The sequence below is a fragment of the Nothoprocta perdicaria genome, unplaced genomic scaffold, assembly GCF_003342845.1.
Source record: "Nothoprocta perdicaria isolate Ctin4 unplaced genomic scaffold, notPer1 scaffold_2, whole genome shotgun sequence".
Taxonomy (NCBI): Eukaryota; Metazoa; Chordata; class Aves; order Tinamiformes; family Tinamidae; genus Nothoprocta; species Nothoprocta perdicaria.
The window spans coordinates 3,617,381-3,642,356 of NW_020455204.1; the positions used below are offsets into that span (position 1 = coordinate 3,617,381).

Below are 24,976 nucleotides of genomic sequence, written 5' to 3' on the forward strand. Positions count from 1 at the left end.
CTGTCTGAGCCAACATCTGTGTTCAAATCCCTGGTGCGACAAGTACACAATTCCTTGAAGAAGCTGAGAACTGACTCCTCCTCTGCCTCATTTTCACCTCAATTATGAATCATAGCAGACAAGCTAAACATCAAAACACCACAACTTGAGTCAGAACAGTCTTACAACTGTCACAGTTCCCTATCCTAGAGACAAGCTACAGCTTCCCAGCAGACCTGCACCAGTGTCCCGGCCCAAGAGGGATTTACCAGGTTGCTGGGATATTGTGGATGCAGGTTAGACTGCTAAAAGCACTAGGTTGTATGTAGTAAACGCAACACTTAAGTGGTTCAACCGAAGGTATGTCAGGGATTTTTATTATTTAATCTAGGTCAAAATTGAAATTACAGCATTTTAGCATTAAGATAGACTTGTCTTTTATTATATATTATATTCACCTATAAAAATACTGAATGAAACAAAGCTCCTGAGCACATGAGGCCCAAAGCACCATTCACTTCCTTGCAGGACGAGCAAGCTCGTGGAAACTCTCCTTCACACTCACACCTCCACTACTACCAGCCGGCAGGGTGAAAGGCCTCATATCCTATTTTAACATCAGAGTATTATCCATATAGGGTCATGCCAAGTACCAGGTCCAAACGGGAATTTTATCTCTGTTATGAGCAGCGAGTGGCACTTCTGTGATAACCTCACGGCTGACAGCCAGCAGAGCCTCTGAGGCTCACACTGTGCTGTCTCCTATGTGACAAGTGGCCTTTACAAAATCCAGGCATCTGCTCAGACTTAGGAGACCATATTAGTTGTTAAAGAAATCCTAAGGCAGGCAACAGGATGAACCTCTGACATTAACACAATGTTTCTTCACTTTTCGCCAACCCAATTTTGGTATTTTTTGACCCACTACTCTTGTCATTCAGAGAACATATTGGACAAGAACTTCAGAACTTACTTTTTTTAGGTTTTAAACAAGATAACATATCAAAAGGATAAAGTAATTTTCTTTTCATGAGAATAAATCACACTTTGTCATTGCAGAAGCCACCAACCACACTGGATTGGAACCACCAACCAACCAAAACCAAGTAGCAAGTGCCCTGTTTCATTATGGGAGAAAGATTCCAGTTTCCTTAACAAATTGGATCATCATATAAGAAAATAATGCCAGACTATGATAAGGGTATAAAAAAACTGATGCATAAGTTACCAGATTTAAAGTTACCAGATTAAAAAAACTGATGCGTAAGTTACCAGATTTAAAGAATGACACTAGACAGTCATTCTTTAGTCACAGTACAGCAATTCCTTAACCGTATCAGCAGACTCACTGATTTAAAATAATAATTCTAATTAAGTCCTTAAATGCACTGCTGGCTCAGTAGTTTAGAGATGTAAGTACAAAATCACAACATCCAGCACTAAATTAGGTGAATAAACCCCACATACCTACACAGGGTAATCATCTCTGGAGCAAACCTAGATTCGGCCACAAAAACAACGAGTTTAGAACACCCTGGTCCCCACAATTTATTTTGGGATTTCTTCAGAGGAATGTAAATGAAGCATCCAATATTTGAAATTCTGCCTTTTACTCTTTCCTGGAAGAGTGGCATAATTTATTATCTGTATTATAAAACTGCAAATGCACATTTCAGAGCTTAAAAATCAGATATTTTAAAAATCCAAAATACCCCCCAAAATTCAACGGCGTTAACATGAAAGGATTTTGCAAGAGTCGGAGTGCTCAATTTTAGTCTTGGGGATTTGTGTGTAGATTTCAATAACTTTGATATAAACTTGCAAAACAAGAGTATCTGTAAATTCCCTCTCTTCTATATTATTAATCACTAGTAGTAGTTTCCAAAGCGATCAAGTACAACAGTGATTTGAGAGAATTATAACCAGACTGCACCACTTACACAGCACAATCCTACAAATTTGCAATACACAAAAACTTCACTAATGCTGGCAACACCATCCAAAACAACAGGAAACCTAATTAGATGTACAAAAGGAACTTTTGCACATGTTCATCCATAATTTCTAAAAACTAAAATGTATGCAATACAGTTAGGAGCAAACACATTTTGATTGTCAAGCTCACTGCCTTCCAGTTGCTGCAAGACAGCAAGATGATAGGGACCAAAATTGAATAGATCTTTTCTTCCCTTTGAAGCAACAAAAAAACAGTTTGCGCGTTTTTCATTTTCTCACCAGTCTCCCCTCCCCTGCAAACATGTCATAGAAAACATCAGCAAAGTCTCTAAAGTGGCATAAAAATACCCTATTATAAAAAAAATACATATATAGCAGAGAGCTCTTCAAGTTATTAAAAAAAAGTCAAAATACTTGAAATAAACGTACAATGGTCTCCTTGACAGCTGCACGGCAAAGAAAACACCAGCTGAATCCCTCTGCTGAGCAGCGGTCAGAGAGGGGAGGGCACAGGACTGGTCCCAGACTGAACGGGATGAGGGAGCCTCATGGTTTCCAAGGCAGGGAAAGGACTCGGGTGCAAGGTTGGCTTCATGGGGAAAACACCCCTCAAGAAGGGACTCTTGAGGGACCATGCATTTTCTCTTCCAAAATGGTGTATTTTAAAACTCAACATCCTATCAGTTCTTCAAAAAGCAAACCCCATGGAAGAGACAGATAACTGCAGCCTTAAAAATATTTTCAAAGTGTGAACAATTGTAGATCAAATTGTAAGGTTCAGCAGTATAAGAGAAAAGAGATCGAAATCCTGGTAAATTTGACCATCACCTTTGAGAATCATCCTCTGCATCCATTGGCATAACACACAAATGATCTAACAAGCTGGAAACACTGCTTTTAAACTCTAAGTTTAATCTATTCTGATGAATAACACTCAATAGATACCAAGTCACTAAAGTAGCAGCGTAAGGGAATGGATTTATCAAAATTTTCCATATACTTTCACCAAGTGTGTTTGGCCTTTTGACCACAGACTGTATTCATTTTAGGTCTAGAGAAAGAAGATGAATCACTGCTTTTCAGAAGATGACAATGATCAAGACCATTTCATTCATAAGCTCTATTTGCAACCGACATTCATGTTTCTAACCATAATCATCACCCCTCCTTTCAGCATTTTAAGACGGGACAACAGTTACACGGTTTATTTCAAAAATGCTGATTATCCTAAGCTATACTTAAAATGATTACCAGTTAGAAACATTGCTATAAAGTTTATGTCATACTGACGTGATTAGGGCCATGACCCTAATTTCTAGTTCTCCACCCTCCTTGGAGTTAACTGAGAAAAGATTTCTGAAGACAGTGTGCCAGAATACTCGTTATCTTCTGAACCCAAGCAAAATCTTTTCCTGCTGTGCTTACTTACAAAATCCAGTGTTTCCATTAAATTAAAACAAATCAAGCAGCTCTAACTTTTGATAAACTACTTTTTCCAGTATAAAATGGACAGACTAAGTCCATCTGCAGTGAGGAAGATCATACAAAAAGCTCTCAAGTTCTGTTATGTCTTGATCAGCAGATGAGATTTTAAGATACATAAATGCCCATAAGTTGTTAATTCTCAGTTGCTTAATCAGAAAGCTTCTATTACAGAAGAGTAATAGATCGAAAGATTTCCTTTGCCGAGCATTTTAAAGGTGAATTATTTTTCAGTTAGAACTAACCTGGCAATATGCAGCATCAGGAAAATCACCTCCTACACCACTTAAAATAGCATGCAGTGTTGTTAAACAGCAAGATTACACTTCAATGTTCTCAAAAGGAACAAAGACATTCATTAAAGCTACCAACTTCTGATTGCTTGTCAGAGAACATAATAGGATTTTGGTCTTGCATATCTGATCGGGACATTGGTTCCACACAAAACCTTATCAGTCAAGATAAAACTTTTGCAAGCTTTCCCAGTCAGAACAGATTTCTTTCCTTATCAGCTTAATCCTCACTTTTCTCCATTTCTCAAGAAAATGATCCACTGAAAGTAGAGTAGTGCACGGTCCCAGGAGGGCAACTACAGACAGAGGCAAGAGAAGAATTCCTCTGAATCCTTCTCTTTATGCTCCTCTCGTGATGTACCTGTGGATACACTAACAACTCAACCATGCTATCCTCAGTGCAGGAGGTGCAGACATCTTTGTCACTCTGTATTTTAAAAAGCACAAGAGTGAGCTCTGTGATATTTTATGATCACATCTTGAGTTTTGAAGCTATTTTTACATGTCTGACATTCGTATTACCCTGAGGGACATTACATTTTAAAGCCATTTCCAGATACATTGAGAACATCTGGCAGAGCAGATATGACATTAACCCAGAGGAAACTTTCAGTTCTGTTGAGAGCAGTATCCAACAGACTGAAAAAAACAGCTAGGGCCTTACTTAACCTGGCAGCCGCATAGCACCAACCTATTCAGCTTGCTTACAAAATTGGGTGCCTATGTATTTGTTTAGTCTATGGTAAACAACTGAGTATTTTGGGAAGCAGGCTGATGAACGCACTTCTGCTGTGGCAGATGTTCCACAGCGAGTGTCACACGTGAGGTTCCTTTCTTATTCTCCCCTGCATCTACATCTCACGAATATTCAACTTCATGTGGCTTTTTCCCCTTCTCCATTAACCCACTGACAGGACCCAGCTGGATTCATACTGTTCAGCGCAGCCCTGGCTGCTGTGTCACATCACCCAGTTAACGAGGACCCCTGGAGTTGCTCTGAAGCCAAGGACTCTTCCTCTTGCCAGAAGCCTCCTCTCCCACCACAGATAACACGGCCCCCAGCTACCTCTTGCACTGCTGGCAGCCCCCAATCCCACACCCAAGGAAGCAAGACTTCAAAACTGGAATCAAAATACTTAGAGGAGATAACTGATCTTGAATTTGCATATCTAAATCATCTAAGACTCTTGGGAGAACAGGATTATTTTCTCATTCATCTACTTCTAGGATTAGCATTCAGCTTCCAAGCAGCAGCCATTACTGAATCTGAATAAAAATCCAGCAAAGTCAATGTGTCACATTAGACCTCAATCTGCAGCCCATGACAAGAAAAACCACCATCACCATCAGAAACCTCTATGCTGTTCTCTCTTCTTCTACTTTGACCTAAAGAAGAAATCTTTCTGCATTGCTGCAGTTGTCTCCACAGGATTACATCCAGGTGGAATTAACAACTGTGATGGTAAAAGTGAGTTTTGACTTATCACTAGGAAAGGTAACTTGATAGGAAGAATAGGGATTTCTACCACAAGGCCATGAGAAGCAGAATCTGAGTTTTCAGTGCTGCAGAGCACAGGCCCTTTGCAGCTGCCTGGGCTCAACAGGCCTATTCCTCCCTGCTGCCCTTCGGAGCTTGCTCCACGTTACCAGCCAGAGCTGCCAACAAGGCACAAACAGAGCAGCTCCGCATAAAGCTGGAACCTTTCACTCCAGATCTGATGAAAGTAGAATGAAATCACTCCTGGTTATGTGGAGATTAAAGGCACATCATCCATTGCTGGACATCTGTGTAGGGTAGCACTCAGTATTCCTGGCGTTTCTCAGTAAAGGGTAACAAAGAGCTTTAAATAGTAAGAAGGGAAGTAGAAGAGAAATGCAATATTTAATTAGCAGGAGGTAGTGTCAAACAATGTATTTAAACTGTAAAATTAATTATCAACTGGAAATCAAAGCAATCGTCATTTAGAGAGAAAAGGGAAAAACCTCTAGTTTGCCATAGTAGAAGTGACTGATTAGCACTTAGCATTATAATGCTATTCCTTCAGAGTAAATTACAGGCTGACTTTCCCTTTCGTGAATGTGAAATAAATTTACTCCTTCTAAGCATCCCAGAAATGAATTTAAGTAAACTAGAACAGCAGCTACACAAACATTAAGGGGAAAAAAAGAAAGAAAAAAAAAGGAGGGTTTAGGAAAAAAAGTTGGCAAAAAAAGGAGGGTTTAGGGAAAAAAAGTTGGTCAAACTGAACGAGTGCAAATATTGCCTAAAGGGTTCCTACGTCAAGAAAGGAAGCACACAGAATCACCAAAGTAAGTCTAACATGTACCAATTAGGGGGATTTCTGACAAAATAGACAGCTCTCCTTCACTGGCTCCCTGAAAAAGAGCTGGAAAAGAATGAAAAGCCCTGCCAGGTTCCATGGCGTGCATTAAGAGACAGTTTGCTTAATATCCCATAATGGCTGGGGAAGAACCCTGGGAACACCCAGTGCCACAGCTGCGCAGCACAAGCCTGGAGCGCTGCCATCACCTCTTCTGAGGCGATTACACAATTACAATGTTTACCTCAAAAGGCTTAATCCATATTTGTGATAGTCTGCTTGGAGAACCCAGCACAGATAAGGTAGCTAGGCCATTTCAGTGCTGTACCCCTTTTTATGTGACCAAAACTTCCCAGAAATGTCTATTTTGGCACTAAAAGCCACTGTGTCGCCACCCTTCAGTCTCCATCCCAGTGTCCCCTGCTGCCTCTGAGAGAAGGAAAAGCCATTTCACTTCTCTTGAGTTGTGGGGGAGGTACAACACATTTTTCCTTAGTTTAAGAGCTGACATACTTTTCCACCCTTTTCTACTTAATAACTGAACTTTGAAACTTGGCATGTACTTTATTATTCCTTTTGGACGATATCCAAGACTAAGGTCAAACAGAAATAGGTTGAATAATGGGGTTATAAGCATTTGAAAAATCCCTGTGAAGTGTACGTGAACAGAGTATCTTTAAAATGCATTTCTCTTTCCCAATTATTATCACACTTCCTATGTCCAGAGCATCTCAAGAGCAGATTGCTTAAAGTCTGAGTGTGTCCCAATCCTCAACTACTGAAATGCTACAACTTATAAATAGCCTGGCAGATTCCCCAGCAGCAAGGACGGGAAGTGCTGCTGAGCAGATAGGCTGTACTATCAATGTGAAGCACTTCGGACATGCCAGCAGGGTTATTTAATAGGCGTTTAACAAGGAAAGTTTCTGATTAGTGTCTCTTACCTCAAGACTGCAACACGCTAAGGGCAAATACACTACAAATTATTTGTCAATGAGTTGCCATAACTCATTTAAACTTCAGTAACTCAACCACAGACAGTTGTGCACCAAATCCAGTATGAATCCTCTTTATTTAAGCACTTAGGGAAAGTTGGGCGTGCTGCACACACAGGTGATTTCTTCTTGAAGGGCACATGAGCTCAAGTCACCTCAGACTTGCATATGCCAAGAACATGGTACAGCCTGAGAAAGAGCTGCAGGCAGCAATCCAAATTATCTTTCCATCTTCTAACCTTCAGCATTGCTTGTTCCTGAAACTGCAAAGACCCCTCTAAACAAGAAAATAAAAAAAAATACAGGCACTAACCTGTAATCAGCTCTCTGACTTCCATGTCATTTGTTTTCCGCAATAGTCTGATCAAAGCTGGGATGCCATCACAGTTCTTTATAGCCACCTTGTTTTCATTATCCTTCCCATACGAGATGTTTCTGAGAGCCCCACAGGCTTTGCGGTGGACCTCTGGTTTGGGATGGTCTAGCAGGCCCACCAAGATAGGGATACCTTTAAGGTGCCTCACGTCCTTTTTGATTTTGTCATTCTCGTAGCACAAGTGCTGCAGGTAGGCCGCGGCGTTGGACTTGACCGGGTCAATGGGGTGGCTGAGCATGGCAATAACTTCAGGGAGGTCGGGGTCCCTCCATCGAGGGTCCTTCCGAATGCTGTCGATGGATGGAGAGCGCTTCCCCAGGCGGTCAATACTGGCCATGCTTCCTCTCTCGGGCTGTGCCAGCGGTGCTGCGTAGCCACCATGGAGGTAAGGGATTCTCTCCTCAACCATCTCCGTCTCGATGGGGTCATCGTAGCCCCTGTAAGAAGCAGCAGTTCCATAAGTAAAAAAAAAAGAGCACATTTAAACATTCTGTACCTCCGAGCCAGCATGGAGATTTCAGTCATGATAAAACCATTTAATATCATAACCATCATTAGGGGCAAGGTATTTACACTTGCAAATAGCGTATTTGTAGTAACATGAAAAGTAAGCATAGTTGAATACTCAACAATGATGCGACTGTAGGACAATATTTGTTTGGTTAGGAGCCAAATAATGACAGGAACTGCAAGTCATCAAGACTATTGCTTTCATTTAGGTCACTTAGCAAAGCAATTATGACAGAACTGGAATACATTTAGTAGGAAACACTGAGCTTCATTAATGACACTATTTCTGAAGCAAACTAGAACTCTAATTAAAGGCATTCAAGGCCTGGGCACAAGGGGACCATGGACACTTTTCAACAAATCTGAGATGTACTACATTTCCATGCAAGAGCTGATGCTTACACAAGTACTCCGAATTCATCAACACAGCTTAACAGTTTGCCAAAGAAAATGGAAAATTTAAGCCCTGAATCCAAGCATACGGTAGAAATCAGTCTTTTATAAGAGAAATGAATAGTCCGGAGATCCGAATCCGGCTGTTAACACCACTGCAACCTGCTGTCATCCAAGATGAATCCAGTACTACCTCCTTTTCTCCTTATCCCACAATCAGCATCTAACCAGACTGCCTGACTATTAAGGTCACTTACAGCATGAGAATGATGCGTGCCCACCTTGTCCTGCCATAATTCACTGCATGGATGAAGTGAGATCAATCACAACCAGCCAATACATCTTTAAATATGATCATCCGTGTCCACACAAAGGGTAAAGTCATAATTAACACAATTAAAGATACTTTAATATGTTCTCAAACAACAGAAATTCCCATATTCTTAAAATACACAGAAAACCCACTCTGTCAAATGATACTTCTTCCCCCGCTATATAAACCACTACATCAATAAACCTTCGGAAAAATTCCCTATCCCTATCACTTCTGACAACTGTCTGCTAAGAGAGAGGATTTCAGCAACACCTTTGCAAGGGGAGACAGAATTGGTTTTTGAGACCTGCTGATATAGCTCATCTTTTATTTAAAGTGACACCTTACATCCTCCAGAACACACGCTGCTAGTTCAGAGGAGCTGCAATGCCCACGAGGTGCACCAAGCTGTAAGGTAACGTTTCAGCCCTTATCTGCACAGAAGGAAGCCTGAATCACGCACACAGCAAATCACTGAACTCGTGAAAATTTATTTTCTTTCTTAGATTTGGCATGTGAACAAGCCACAGGGCAGTCAGGCAACTCTCAGCTCGTGGTCAGGATCCCCAATAAGCACAGTCTGCTCCTCTCCAAGGCTGGGTCGCCAAGGCTCACCCGGGCAAGCTAACTGCTCTTAGAAGAATGAAGAGCTGAGGTGACTACTGACTGAACCAAAACTGCAGTTAATCCAATTGTTTTAAGCCTGAAGCACATAAGATTTTTCTTTTTCATTCTCACTTCTACATAACCTGCCTTTAATGCATTTTGACATAAACTAACTTGTATATTAAGCGTTATGTCTTCTGCTGCTGCTCCATAAAGCTGACAGATGGGATGAATACCGTAAAAATCAAGGTTACTAGTTAGAAAAGCCCTATAGAATTCAAAGTATTGCAGCCTTTCCAGAACAATTCTTAAAAATAAAGCCGCAGCACATGTACATCTGCAACTATACAGCCTATTTGCTTTTAAACAGCAGAGCTTTTTGCCCTGCTGGTTTTTCCTGGGCAGATTAGCTACTGCTGTGACACCGCAGTTATTTCAGTCAAGCAAGAAGTTTTAATTGCTACAAAATGTTTCTTAAAAACTTTCTCTTCGGGCACCAACTGATGTTACTGAAAAATTTTTCATGTCATGCATGAGGATATATAGACCATTAAAATTTGGGAAGAAAATGGAGCTGGGTATTATCCTAAAGGGACTGCTAATTAAACTATACTCTAGGGAGAGAAGCAACCGTAGGTGGAGTCTCAACTGAGTCTTTTAATGTTAAAAGCACCTCTACAGACTTGAATGGTTGATCTAAATCATAAACTGAATGAAAGGATAAAAATGGGCTGGTGTCCAAAACTCAGAATGAATCTGAAGAAATCACTTATTGATGCAGTTATTTGCGCATGCATAATTCAGTGCTGGCTCCATGCAGTAATTTACAGTGTCCGGACAGCTGCTGTATTTTCTGTTAAGAGAAAAGAGCTGTTTCCTCCACGGCAAGAAAAAAGACCCAATGCTGAACGGATTTACTCACAGGCAAAAAAAAGATGACAGCAGCTACAAACACCCTAAACTGTTACTCAAACAGATTTTTGTCTTTACATACACAAATCTTGTTGTCTTAAAACAACAAAAACAACCTGACTTCAGACCCACCCTCACCGCATATTATCAGGCACACAGAAAAGTTTAATAGCAGCCCTCTGCACAGCTGCTGCGTGTTTGACTTGATAGCTTGTAATTCAGCAAGTACAGGCCTAGCTGTCTACAGGATAACTGTATACAACCTCAGCTACACCTGCACAATTAAGTTTCTTTTTTCTTCTCATCCATGCAAAAACACACACATAATTACCACCTTGGGATGAAGCTTGTTTGTATTTCTGTGAAGCCTTCCAAACGAAGCCATGCAGATGCTCCCAGCTCCCTCATGGTGCATCTTCTTGAAGGTGCCAAACAAAGGCTTTTGATACCATGAAAGCTCAAGTAAAAGCTCATCAAGCCCTAAATAAAACTTCAGAATTAAAACTCCAAATTGTAAAGCAGTCAAGACAAAGAGCACCATGTAACTTCTACCAACAATAATAAACTTTATTTATATTATCAAACACTGCTTATTAAATATGAACACGAAATTTCTGAAATAATGCATCAATCACTAAAAAGAGGACATCTGCATTTGCTATTCAGTGAAATAAAGTTAGGGGATTTTTTCCCCTTTCGTTATTCCAGTACAAAGTTACCAAAGCACCAAGACAGCCAATGGGCTTTCCTGATCCTTGGCTTTGATGGTCCCTCTCTGATGRAATCCCACAGACACAGAGCTGCGCTAGAATGAAATACAGGAGGACATCGAGCACTTCATGTTCCAAGGAGGTGGCTGCTGTCTGGGATACAAAGAGTGCAGATGGTTCAAGATGAAACACGCTGGTGGCGGCGGGGAAGGCACCACCGCTCAGAAYCCACCAGCGACGGCTCTGGAGCTGAGCAGTGACAAGAGCATAAACTCTGGTAACTCCTGCGAGATCCCAACTTCACAGTAGAAGCATCAAGGAAGCAGACCTTGAACCATAAAAGACACTGACAAGTGRCCATCTGTATTTTTATCCCTATGGAGGTCTTTCTGATGCTCCCCTCTCTGCTCCTGCCAACCTCAGCCTGATTCTGCAGGACCATCTCTCCTGTGCAGAGCAGCATTACAGGCTGCTGTGATCACACTTCATTGCAGACAGCTACTTTCAGACCAGATGAAGAGCATCTCTGGAGCATTTTCACAGGAAGGATGAACATGCAAGCCACTGCTGTTAAGATATACCTGTGTATTTGGTCCAGCACACCTCTGTAGCGTCAAGAGTCAGCCAGCCACTGGTAAAGAGTAACAAAACCAACTGGTTCACCTGGGCAGCTGGRTATAACAGCTGTACAAGAAAGCTTAATGAAGGTATCACACCAATTCTGATCCACATTATTAAATGCAGTGATCATGTTAGGAGAAGAGGGAAAAAMCATATCGAAATTAAAGAAAAAATCCTTAAAGATTTTACAAAGAAAGCTCTAAATGTCAATCTGCAACTTCTTAATAGCTTTGAGGGAAGCAGTTTACCAAAATAGATCATTCACCATCTGTGAAGGAACAAAGTATCTCATTAGCTAAAGCAACACAGAACAACCAGGAAGCCTTTGGGGGCCTAGCAGAAAGTGATCCCCTCTCCTGGTGCGGGCAAGGATCATCCAGCCCAGGTGAAGTCAGTCTCTCCAAGGCAGACTGGCAAGGCCTAAATGAGATATTTATTAATTTATTACTTCCATTTCGGCGGAGCAGCTGTGCTGGGAAGGTGAGTTACTGAACACAGGGAGGATGGACATGAGCGAGGCCACGTGCGCGCGGGAGGCCGCGGGCTCTCTGCTCCCAGGGCAGAGGAGGGCTGGGCRTGCGCCAGGGGCTGCTGCCTGGGAGCCTCTCACCCTCCATCTGTCCCTGGCAAAGCAGCCGGGCTGGGAGCATGTGCTGGGTCTCACACGTTACCCATGGTGGGGAATTGATCAACACACATTCAAGCATAGATAAAATCTGAGAGAGAACATGTGGGTTTCTCTTCCTTGCTGCTTCACCGTGGACACATTTGGGTAAACAGGTGAAGAATGTGCACATCTATTCCCCAATAATTTATACAAGCATTACGTTCATCACAGCTTGCACCTGGTGTCTGCTTAGGATAAGAGACCAGAAGGACTTGGGATTACAGTAGGGAACTTGATGCCAAATACTGAATAGGAAACCTAAAGACTTTGCAGACTCCTCTCATTGCCAGCCGCTGTTCCCCATTGGCACGACAGGCAAGAGCATTCCCAAACCGGAGCAAATCCTGCGCCAAGGCATTAACAGCTACAGGACATATGGTTAAAATGCTGAAGTCATCTTGATTGGATCCATCTAGAAGCCACGAATGGATGCTCTGACTCAAGCTGCAGCCTGCCCCTAAACCTCAGCTCAAGATGTGTCTTCAGGTACCTATATCCAGGCCAATAGGTTCAGACCAGACTCATGCCCAGGATGAACCTCTGAGAAAAAAACATCATCTTTCCAAACCAATGGTAGTTGTATCCGTATATTTTTGCCTCAACTGGCCAGCATCTCAATGCTAACTACAACCTGACACAATATTAGGGCTGGCTGTTAAAGCAGTGGTGACACACGTCCCCAGCACAGATACTGTGTGACACTAAACTGGAATGGAGTGTGCTGAGGCTAGAAGTGCTCTTTAAAGATAACTTACAAATATATACCTTTAAAAAAGAAAAGAGACAGCAGAAATAACCTAAAATATAAYGTGAACAACACTTACTAGATACCAGCATTTTACATCTTTCTACATATAGCAAATAAGAACAAAAAAGCCCTGAACTCCAAATGCTCCCCCCAAACATTACAGGCAATTAAACTAAAACTTGCCCATGCACTGGGAACAATAATTTYAACCATAAAGTGAAGAGCAAAGTAGTCTCATTCTCTTAAATCAGGCTTCTGCCACAGAAAAATTAATAGCAGAAAGCTGTTTTGTTGTTGTTGACTCCATTAGCATTAAAAATTCAGATCCTGTCTAGCCTGGAACACTCCCTGGCAAATTCTGCTCCGGAATTTTTAGGGAAAAACAAGTCCCACAGATACCAGTGCAAGCATGAACTGTAATGAGGCACTGCAGAAAGAAATCATCACAACAGCAAGAGACTGCAGGTTGAACAGAAAACTTTAAAAATACATCTATATATAAAAAATAGAAATAATAATACAAAGTTCCAAGTTTTTTTCTCATTTAACTTTGCATTCTCATTGCTTTAACTTCCACTTAATGATCAAACTATATTCAAGTAACACTGGGGATGGGTTTTGTGAATGAAAAATCCTTCATCGTTTTTGAACCTGTTGTAGTATTTGACTTGAAACAGGCCAGAGCACATCTCAAGGAAAAGAGCATTAGATGCAAGGGTGTTTTTTGTTGGTTCTTTTTCCTTCCAGAAAGTAATTCATCCCATGGCAGGGGCCAGGTATATAAAAAAAAACAAACCCAGCCAACACACTGAAGAGCCTGCAAATGGGCTATTCTCCTTGTGCATTTGACTGAAAGCATTTCTGAGGAAGTACATTTTTCCTCCCTCCAATTTAAAATAAAGCAACTAGCTTAAACTGAGACTGGTGACGACAGAGGAATAAGAACACAAAAGGCATTTTCCTCTCTGGCCGCTGAGAGGAGAAAAGACAGAGGTGGGTTTTACCCCTCCCCAGGAAGAAGGGCATGCAGCTGCAATCCACTCAATCAACACCCTGCAGATACCATCCCATTCTCACAAGCAACCCCATATCATGATTCCTAAAATGAAGGAGCCTCTTGTCTTTATGACTTTTATGTCTTTATGGACCGATTACCTTTCTTCTGAGGCATACGGGCACAGTGGTTGAGAAAAGCTTCTAACAACATTGTGATTATGCCTAGTCTACACAGTGCCAAAGTGCCTTCAAGTTATTATCTTTTGCAAGTAATGACTTCCTTCAAAAAAAGGAAGGGAAATAATAAAGTAGTAATTACCTTCCATCTAGTACAAAGAGCTATTTGTTGTCATTAGTTTCTTGCAGATCAACAGCATATTTGAAATGCAGGTTCACTGAAATGTTTAAATACTTCTCAAATGCCAAAAAGTAACTATTTATGAAGAGGCCTTCACACACACTTCTTACATTCTCACAAGCTAAATATCTTTGCTACAGTCAAAGTAATTACTTGTCAAAACCTCTTGATCATATTAAATATGGAAGAAGACATGCAACAAAACAAATGTAAAACAAAAACTGTAAGTTGGCCTTATCCAAACTGCAAAGAACAATAAATCAAAGGGTTGTTGTTAAAAAAAACTTTAAAAATGGAAATGGACAGGCTCTAAGCAGGCTATTAAATATTCATCATGCACACAGTTTGAAAAATGCTAAAACAATAAAAACATAAAAACACTATTGCCTGTTATGTTCAGAGTTGTAAGCTCTGCTTAGATGCACTAAGCTGCAACTCAAATTCCTCTGACTGATCACTATTTCGACACCTGCTTACAACTCTCAGCCCCATACACTTCAAGGGGCTCTCAGTAGATAGATCTTTGTCACGTACACGTGTGCCAGTTATCAGGTATTTTAATTTTTAAATTGAAGTTCATTTAAAATGAACTTCCAGAAGTGTGAACACCAACAGAAGTTTGATGAAGTTGAGCTCCAAGAAAAAACAAAGGAAAGAAAGGCCTTATCACCCAAATGCCACCAACAGCCAATACTGATGAGGAGAAGCCTTTGCCCCGTAGTGGTATAGACCACATAAAAATCCAGAGGCAGGGGCTTCCAAACTCATTCTCAACACCTCTGGAAACTACTCTAGACTGCAAGTGAAATAATAGGAATTAAATCCATATCAAAAGGTGAGTCATGAGGATATGACTTCACACAGGTACACACCAAAAGTTTGCAGGCTGTACAGCCAACAACTGAAGTATATGAATTTTTCAGGTTTGTACTCAGAAAATTACTTTCAGCTGAGTAATAAGTCTGCTCTCAGGCTTGAATTTTTCCCCAAAACAAGAGCCAATAGCTGCACTGACACCAGAAAACATGGCATAAAGCAGAATGTCTCCTGGGAAGACAAGTAGTTTGCGCCTGACCTCTTCAGTTATGTTAAGTGCTACTCAGATGCTCTTGATCTCCTCTTTACATAGACTGACAGGGCAAAATAATGACCTAGTCTTTCAAAATGCTTGAGTGCTTGAGCGAGCTTTGCAGTAACCTTGCCACGCAGCTTAGGACACGCGATGAGCACGGGCCCAGGAGTTGAGTGTGTCAAACAAGTGCAGCCTTTTTTATATGAAACGTCCCTTCACCTCCAAAAACTTCAGTTCATCTGCAGCCAACCAGCTGTTCAAATCTCTGCTTGGCAGATGCAACATAAGGCCTGTCAGAAGGATCACAACCTACAACTCTTTCTTCACCTTGTTGCATGGAATGGGACTGAGGGCGACACACTGCAGTCACACCTCCTTTCTTATCAAGGAAAGTGTAATGTAGCCTTTGTGTAGGACAGCATGTCTTTCACATTCTACCTAAACCATACTGCCTGGGAAAACAGTGGTAGTTTTGAGTGCAAGCCATAATACTTCTAGCTTGCAAGGGCATTCTCCATAACTACTAATTGACTAAGAAAGCAACGAACTCTGCCTTATTCATAGCAAGCAGAAGGATTTCCTCTCTTACCCTAAAAAACTCTTCCTACCACCTTTATTTTGTGCTCCTATGTTAGAACAGTTTGGTTTTGCCTCCTCCCATTGTCAAGGAATGCTCATCATTCCTCTAGCCAAGATAACTGCATTGCAACCATAAGCCAGGTGACTACTTATTTTGTCATTTGTGCAAAGTCTTTCGTCCTCCACCCCTTTATTTTCCTGCTCTTGAGATTTTAATGTTTATTTCTTCACAGAGACTATGCTGACCACAACCACTGCTATTATTTTTCTGCGAAATAATTTCTGAATTTACCAGGCCATTGCAAGTTCGCAAATATATACCCAGCTTAGAAAAACATAGCTGCAAACAGCATAGCAAGAAACAAATGTGCTTTACCTTCCTTTGTGTGGTCTTCCTCTCTCCGGCACTCCTGCAGATATCCTCCTGTTCACAGTGGAGTAATCTGGATCTAGTTCATACCCCTCATCATCTACTCCCAGGCTGCGGTTATCATCTTCCAGTCCGTAGGGCTCCGGCTGGAAGCGTTCTGGCTGGGAGCGGTTCAAGTCAACGTTGCTGCCCACTGGCACCTGGGGCTGGGCAATAGGACCATAGTTGTCCCTTCTGCTCGGTAACGTGAAGCTACCATCCTCGGGCCGGTAGCTGTTCCCTGGCACGTAGGCATAGCGAGGACGGTAGTTGACACCCCGGGATAAGCTGCCGTAGTTATCGGACAGATCTCCGTAACCATCGTGACCGATGTACGGGCGGTACTGGCTCTCGTGGCTGTCGGGGTAAGAATCGTTGTAGCTGTTGTAGGAYCTGGTTAAGGTGGATGATGCTTGTGGGGTGATGTAGCGCTCGCCATTCTTCATGTACCTCCTGTCTATGGAATCGGTGTAGCTGCCCATGGGGGACGAGCCATCCATGACGGGCAGGCCGTCAGGCCCGAGCGGCACCTGACGCACTGTTCTAGTGGTGACAGTTTTGACCATTTTGGTAACCTGTGAAAAAGCACCAGACAACGATGTTAATTTTTCACTTGCTGCATGATATACTGAGACACATGATATATAGGTAACGGGAGCYATAATGCTAAAGTGAGGAGAAGGCACCACAAAGCATACTCCAGCGACAAGCCTATTGAATGGAAGCACTGATTTACTCACCTTATGAGCTCATATATATTGGGAAAGTATTTCTATTGAGAGTTTAAAGGACATGTCATTGGTTTAGTTGATAGGAGTTATGTACTTGGGGGTGCTTACTATCAAAAGCACTGCAGGCACATGACAATGTTTGGAAACAGTTCGAAGTCATCGCACCAGCCCAAACTTTCCCAAAAYGCTGTCAAGAGGCAACTTTTGCCACAGCAGACTCTTTTGTTTATTTGGATGATTTGCAACATGCATATCAAGAGAAATGATAACTGTAGCATATATTCCTGGCATGCTTAGGGGCTCAAGATGTCCAAATAAATCTTTTGACCTGGAGCCTCCAATTTAAATATATAGATTGGTACTACACTAGTCAAGCTGCTGCTAAAACAAAATAATTAGAGCACATCTCTTGAAGCAACTCCAGACACGTCCTCCAGCCATTTTGACATAGAAACCACAAATAGAAAAATTTCATCCAAACAACACTTCTTTTACTAGGGACATCTGTGAGCAAATGATACTTCAGCCTAATGAAGTAATGAAATCCTGTAACACTGAAAACAGCACAAATGGCTCTCGACCAACAGCATAATTAGGCAGCATCATAATGCTGAACAAAACAGAGCCAGGTATCAACATGCCTTTTGTATCAAATTTGGGCCAGAGCCAAAAGAATTATCCTCGGGACCCCAAAAGGAATTGCCTTATCAATTCAACCCTAGGGAAGACACGAGTTTTCCATTCCTCCAAACCTTTGTATTACTATTATTTTAAAACAAGGAATCCAAAACCAGAAGCAAGCATCTACTCCAGGATATAGAATCCAACAGTGRATTTTTCTTGTTACCTGCACACACTACTTCAGCTTCCCATTCCGCACCGGTACAACTACTGTCACAGCACTTATAAAAATCAGAGGACATTCAGAGAAGGAAAAGATTGAAGGCTTAAGAAGTACTGTAAACAACTTAGGGTAGCTCTTAATAGTATGGACATACACAAGCCAAACAGTTCARATACTCTCCAAGTGAAGTGCAAAACCAAAGTTTACTCCAAGTCATACATTTAGAACCATCTTCTAACAGCAGAAAAAGCAACATTTTTCAGGACTGAAATATGTGAGGGGCTATGCAAAGCAATGACAAAACTGAATACAAACCGTTTGTTTTTCACATTCTTGAGTTTTGGAACGAGTCTCAGGAATAAGAGGAAACAGTGCTTCAAGAGCTTGACGAATCAAAATTTGAGTCTTTTGCACAGTAAGGGACAGAAAAGCAACTTTTTGGATGCCAAGAAGAGTGCTTATGTAACCCCACACATTTTTTTCCGGCATTAATCAACAGAAATTACTATCTTAAACTTAACTCCAAGTTTCTCAAGACATATGCTGCCATACACACATACATATATATGTCATGTTTAATTTGTCATAGAATTCATGTCTGGAACAGACATGAGAGCTAATATACACCACACACGGCTGCAGCACCAGTACAAAAGCAGTAACAAGCTTCACCCTGCAGGAGGACAGGGCCTCATAAGKGAGGCTATGCAGGGAGGACAGCAGCACCGCCGGACTCCACCAACCCTCCCAGGGACCACTGGCCATTTTTAAGAGTTTTGGCTCTGTTGCTTCTTTTGTGAGAGTCACTGCTATTATCAGAGAAGACAGGGTAAGTGATAATGCAGCAATGCCACAGCAAGGACAAGTGGCTGCGAATCTACTGTAGGCGTACACGCTGAGAAGATAAGGCAGAATGGTGGAACATTTCAGAAATCAGCTTCTCAACAGTTTATTACTTATCAGTTGGATTTATTTATTACTTATCAGCTGGATTTAATGGCCCCTAAAGAGTTCTTTTTAAACATGCTCTGGTACTCCCAAGTATTTATAGGGAGATTTTTATTACTAACATAAAATATAAGACATTAATCTGCAATTCTTCCCCCCCCACCCCCAAAAGCCATACTTTCTTGTTTTCAAGACCCGCATGGACATTTTCTCAGTGTCTCTTGTTAGTCAAAAAGATGCACTATGGGCTTAGGGTCAGCTTCTAGCCATAGCTTTACAAGGTTAGCACAGCCTCACCACTACCCTATGTGGCTTGCTGCCCCATTAATGCATGGAAAGCATCAGGACAATTTAAAAAAATCCTTTTTCAAGGTCTAGGGGGAACATTTCACTTAAGTGTTAAAGAACATATTTCTCATACCACAAAACAGTTCAATATTGTTAAAGATGTTATCGGGGTGGAGGTGGGGAAATCAAGCTAAGCTTGAGGGAGTATTTGCACCTATGCCTCATTTGTGGCGGGTGAACACTGAGGTAGAAGATACATTCTGTAATAAATAGCTTTTGCTGACTACAGGACAATAAAAGCAGCTTTTTGGAAACAATTAGCTAGTACACAGAGAAAGGTCCATTTATTTCATTTCCAAGAAAGAAAACAAARCCCCCTTCGTTTCAGGAAAGTCCACTCAAGGGAATGCTTCATTTATATTTCTTAAGAGAACTCGGGCAGGCTTGAGCAGTTGACAGCACAGTAATCTTCTCTAAGATTTTTGTGGTTTCCTTAATACTGATGCCAGAGAGAATGAAGCTATTCCAAATGGGAGCCACGCGCTCTCATTGGAAAGACGCTTCATCCTCCAGACCTACCCCATCTCCAGAAAGGTCTACAAGCATGAACACTACAAATATGCTCCAGCAATTTAAGAATACAAGTTATTCAGAGAAACTACAGCATGACTTTTTCTATTCAACCTCTAAAGAAAATCCACCTAAAAGTTTTTTAGGCTGATTACAAATCAAATGGTTCTTGATTGTTTCGATGCCACCACTTTATGATTAACAGGTAAAAGCTTCAGATTAYTTCTCTTTGAAGAAGCTGATTATTCCTGAAACATATTTGCAATTCTTCATCTGAGAATTTGACTTTTGTTTCAATCACAGTAAATAAGGTTCCAATAACAGTAACTTTTTTAAACCCTCTGGTGCAAAAATCCACAAGAAGCACCTGCTTCCCAAAGGCTTGGCTATTTGGAGCTTTTAACATGTCAACTGTTTTTAGTTTCTTTTCTYTTTCCTTTTTAAACCAAGAACACAACACAGTTCAGGCTTACTGGCCTTGCTACTGTTTGTCCTGCCCATGGCTATAATTATGTTGTTTGTTAAATAGTTCCTATACAATCCCTGTGATAATCTATTCATTTGTTCCATCTCTGGAAATACATTTACTGACATAACCCAAAGGAAACAACCACAAATTTTAAGCAATTCTGTATTTTTCCTGTCTCTTACCCTTTCATTTTGTTTGCAAATGATGGGAGAAAAAGGATGAAAAAAATCCAAAGACCAAGACTGGGCTTGCTGCACATCTGTGCAGGGGGTACATGGGAACCCTCAGAGGTGCACAGTGCCCGCACGAGTGCAGGAAAAACAGTACTGAAATTTCCCCTCTTGAGGGGTGTCTTGGCCAAATGAAGTCATCTTAACCACCAGTCATAATTCTTGCCTTCCATGCTGTTTTTGAGGGGCTGTGTGTGGTTGGTTTTGCTTTGCTGTTTCTAAATAGATTAAGCACTTTAGAGAGGCTGAGGGGGCTAGAAATTTTGTCGAAACCATGTCACAAGCCAGAAACAGATGAGAAGCAACACGCGAGGATAAAAGCATTTTGACATTTCTGAGAGCTTATTTTTGAACCACGGACTGTAAAAATTAATCAGCCCAAACAGGCTGACGCGATTACCTTTCTATTAAATGCTGCGTAAGAACTCGCCCCATCGGTTTTCAAAACAACAGCTCAGATYTCTCCTCTTTGATTTTAAGCCTCATGTTTCGCATTTTTTAAAGGGTTCTCAACTTCATCTGAAACCCATTCTTGTCCTGTTACCTAATTCTCCTTGAATCTTCTGCAAAGCTTCATGGAGCCCCTCTCAGGCMAAGCAGCCCCTCTACATCCACAGGGTTGGAGGCCCAGACCCTTTCCTACCACTCACAAGGCAACGGCTGTCATGCCCGAAAACACTGCTGAGCATTGGAAATTATTGGAAATTAAATAGCTTGGTATACAGGCAGATTTCCCAGTTTCTTATTGCAAAGCTTTTTTTTTTTTCTGCTTGAGAAGAAACATGATTTAAAACTCTGAAATTTGTTCACATTTCAAAGATGATACAAAAGTGCCCAAGGAAAGAAAAAAGGGAACAGGTGGGTTAAACTGAAGAACAGGTGGGTTAAATTGTGCAGGGTTGAGGGAGTGGAAAGACTGTACTGAGGGTGCACCCAAATACACATCTGACTTTCTGCACACATATATACATATATTTAACAGAYAGCTTCACTATCTCAATTTTAATTACCCTTACTAAGTAACAGGTTGGATACTACCCACAGCAGATACAAAAACTCCAGCCATAGGCACACAAGGATAAAAAGGGCACTCATCCTGAAAGCAAGGCCAGAGTCATGTTCTTTGTCMATGAGGGAACACGTCCCAGCAGTGGCCCCATCACTGGTAGGGGAGGGTTCAAACACCCCACCTCAACAGCAGCTCCTGCAGCCCCAGCTCAGCAGGGAGGAGAAAGCTCTTACAGAGCCCTGCACCCCCAGGGTAAATGGGTTTGCATCTCAGCAAATGGATTCACATCTCGCATCCTACGGACACTCTGCTTCACTGCCCTCATCCAAACAGCAAAGTCAACACTTTCCCTTCTCACAAGGTACTACGAAATTTAATTTTCTTCATGAGGCACTTGCATACAACAGCACAACTTACAAAAACACCACTACCCATTAGAAGGGGGAGCAAGCCAATGCCAATCAATTCCAGGACATTTCAATTGATGCTATGAAATTTAAGTGACAACAACTTGCATTTTCACACTAACAAAACAAGATAAAGACCAAGGTGTCTAAGAAACCTTAAAAACAAAAGCCTGACCTCAGGTTCATATTTATAAGCTGTTAATCCATGCCATATTATCAACACAAGGAAAAAGAGAAAACAAACCATGCAAGAAACAGCAGCAACCTCCCTGAAATCGCAGTGCTCTTCTGAAGGAGCCGGCACTAAGCAAGTCCCATCTGTGTTTTGACATTTCAGTATCACTTTCCAGCAACAACTGGATATTTTTAAGAACTAGTCTGTTAAGCAATGAGCTGTTAAGAAACAGTCTAAATAGCACATAAACTGAAGTCAGTGCAGTTACTCTGGATTTATGTTTTTTCAAATAAGACAACTATGCACCATTCTTAAAACACTTGAGTGCTTGGAATGAAGTTAATGTAACACAATAAAGTACTGCTTGCAGCATTAGCTCTAAGAGAGGCTGTTTTCTAATTTTCTTCTCCTAAACGTAGGTACAACTCTCACTTTTGAGCTGCCCCTGTTCTTTCCTGGAGGAAGATGGGAAAATAGCAGGTATACCTGCTATACACAGGAGAAAATTGCACCTTTTAGGCTATGACAAACACGCAGCTTATCAGTGRCATAACTATTTCAGACAAAATTTTATTCCATGCTGTCCTGTTATCTAGGGACCACAGCATGGCCTTTATTTTTACAGTCATAGTTATCATTCTATTGCCCTGCATAGCTGTGCTTACAGCCTCCTAAAACTATGTACTGCTATTAGAACATATAAAAAAGGTGTCCATCACCACTGTAATTTTATCACTTCCTTCCTGTAAACAACAGTTGGTGCTGCTGCTAGAAAAAAAAATAGTATTTGTTTCAAATAAGTTACAGATGAAACAGATTATCTGAAAGGCTAAGCAAAACGTTTGTTTTTTTTTCTTTTGTTTTAAGACTTGCATTTTCTTCCAACAAGGCAAAAACAAGCCAGATAAATTTATCTTTTAAACTAAGCCAAACTAATATTAAACCATATACTCAGTTTATGGCAGTCTATGCAGGTCTATTGTTCTGAGGAAGCCAACACTCATTGACCCCAACTTGACGATTTGCTGTCCTGAGCAGGTATTGTAGAYGACTGCAATTCTGGAACATCAATAAAAATAAACACTTGCTTCTCTGGTGACCTCTACTCAAATCTTCCAAATAGAGAAAGCAGCTGGACAGTCTTTTTTTAACCATCTCTTATATTTTTTTAAAAATGGAACCACCCTTCACCTTTCACATCACCTAATGAAGATGTCAGCTCAACTCCCAAGATCCTAACATCAAGGTGTATTTTTCTTCTGATAGTAGCCCACAGCATGTTAGGCACCTACCAACATACAGCACTTGCCCAGCAGAGACTGCCAAATCATCTTTCACAAGGTCTCGTGGGAGAAAAAAAAACACAAAAAATTCCCCTCACAAGACTGATGCAGAATTTAGAGTGCTATGATATTATTTAAGATATTTCATGTTCTGAAGGACGAAAGCATAATTCCGTATTGTTATTAATTTGAAGGGATAATTCCAGGCACATTCCTCTTAACTGCAAGTCATTTACTCCAGGCTCTACCACGTTATCTCATTCTCCTATCACTGTATCTCTCTTGTGAGGCAATGCTGAGAACTGTGTCACTAAAATAAAGCAAACCTTAGAGAAAGAAACAGGCTAGGCAGGAATTTTAGTGGTTTTTTTTTTTTCCTTTAAGCAGAATAATTTCTACTGCCCAGTCTGTGATTCACAGCACTGCTCCATAACAAGCTGAATCAGCACAGCTGAGAGGGAGCAAGCTGGACACAGAGGCCAAACTCCAAAAGCTCTTAACTCAGCTTTGCTGCAAAGAGGACACACACAAACTCAGAAGCTCACAACGGCATCGCGTTCATTCCTCTGTTGTACTCCCAACTATTTATTCTGTGGCGAGCTGACATTTCACCCTTTCTCTCGTTGGTCATATTTCAAGCTTCATCGTACCACCTCTCACCTTGGTTTCAGTCCTCCTCGTGGTTCCATCTTCTGAAGTGACAATGGACACGTGGGAAGTGGGAGTGCCTGGGTCTTCCTCCACAGTAACCGTCTCTTCCACCATTTCTTGAGGTTCTTGCATCATTGCTATCGATGTCTGGTTGCTRGGGCTTTGTTCCTAAAGGAGCAGAAACATCTGTCACTTCCACYACCACTGCTTAACTCTTCTATCAATTTCAGCTTTTTAAAAAACACATTTTACCCAACAATTTGCAAATAAATGTTCAGAAGGAGAAAAATTTACTGTCCTCAAAAAAGCATACTGAGGTTATGCTGCTCTGGCTAGATTTAGAAATCATGTGAAGGTACTGTGAAGGACTTTGCATTTATAAACAACCTACAAGAGGGTACTATTTTATATTTAAACCTGTTTTAAAAGCTTTCTCTTCAACTCCTCGTATAGGAGGAATGGAATTTCTGCTCATAGAAACATTTAYTTGTTTCTAACAGTGAACAGGACCATCAGGTTTCCAAGCAGTTAAACACCATTAAAAGTCTGTTCTATTTGGTAAAACACACTCGGTTGCAGACTACAGAAGGCTGTGAAGGATCAAGACCTTCTGTTAAAGCAGCCTGTCTCCCACCATCCAGAGCAATGACAATTTTGAGAGCACGGGTAGCTAGAGATGAACAGCTGAATTATGAGAAATGCCACCATTCTGACATCCTCCTTTCAATACGTCTGTAAGATCTACCTGGTGACAGGCTCATTCAACAGTTGTCACAGATGCACAACAAAGAAATGCTGAACAGAATCAAACTAGATCAAAAGCTGCTTCTTGCAGAGAAACTGCCCAAAAAGAACCATTCTGCCTCACACACACACATGAATGTCTGAACTTTCCTTCATGCAATTGGGTCTCTCTTGGCACTAAAGTTGGGAAGTTCCCCTTTGCTCGACAAACGCCTCTCAGAAGTTTCACAGCTAGTGGCCAATAAAGCACTGACTTGCATGCCGAGAAATAAGGTTTTTCCCCACATTATAAACCCTCAACTATGTAAAATGAAATGACAGATTATTCATT

At 41.2% G+C, this 24,976-nt stretch overlaps 1 protein-coding gene across 2 annotated transcripts in view; it reads right to left on the minus strand.

Moving 5' to 3' along the window:
- The window catches only part of ARVCF (ARVCF, delta catenin family member), a 78,347-nt gene extending 54,282 nt beyond the window's left edge, over positions 1 to 24,065 (minus strand). For both annotated transcript variants that reach the window (XM_026037805.1, XM_026037804.1), the window contains exons 1-3: positions 23,911 to 24,065; positions 16,264 to 16,871; positions 7,340 to 7,839 (exon numbers count right to left, since the gene is read on the minus strand). In XM_026037805.1, the coding sequence (XP_025893590.1) occupies positions 7,340 to 7,839; positions 16,264 to 16,871; positions 23,911 to 24,036 (1,234 nt within the window). In that variant the 5' untranslated portion in view covers positions 24,037 to 24,065. The remainder of the gene's footprint in view (positions 1 to 7,339; positions 7,840 to 16,263; positions 16,872 to 23,910) is intronic.
- Positions 24,066 to 24,976: the final 911 nt, after the last annotated feature.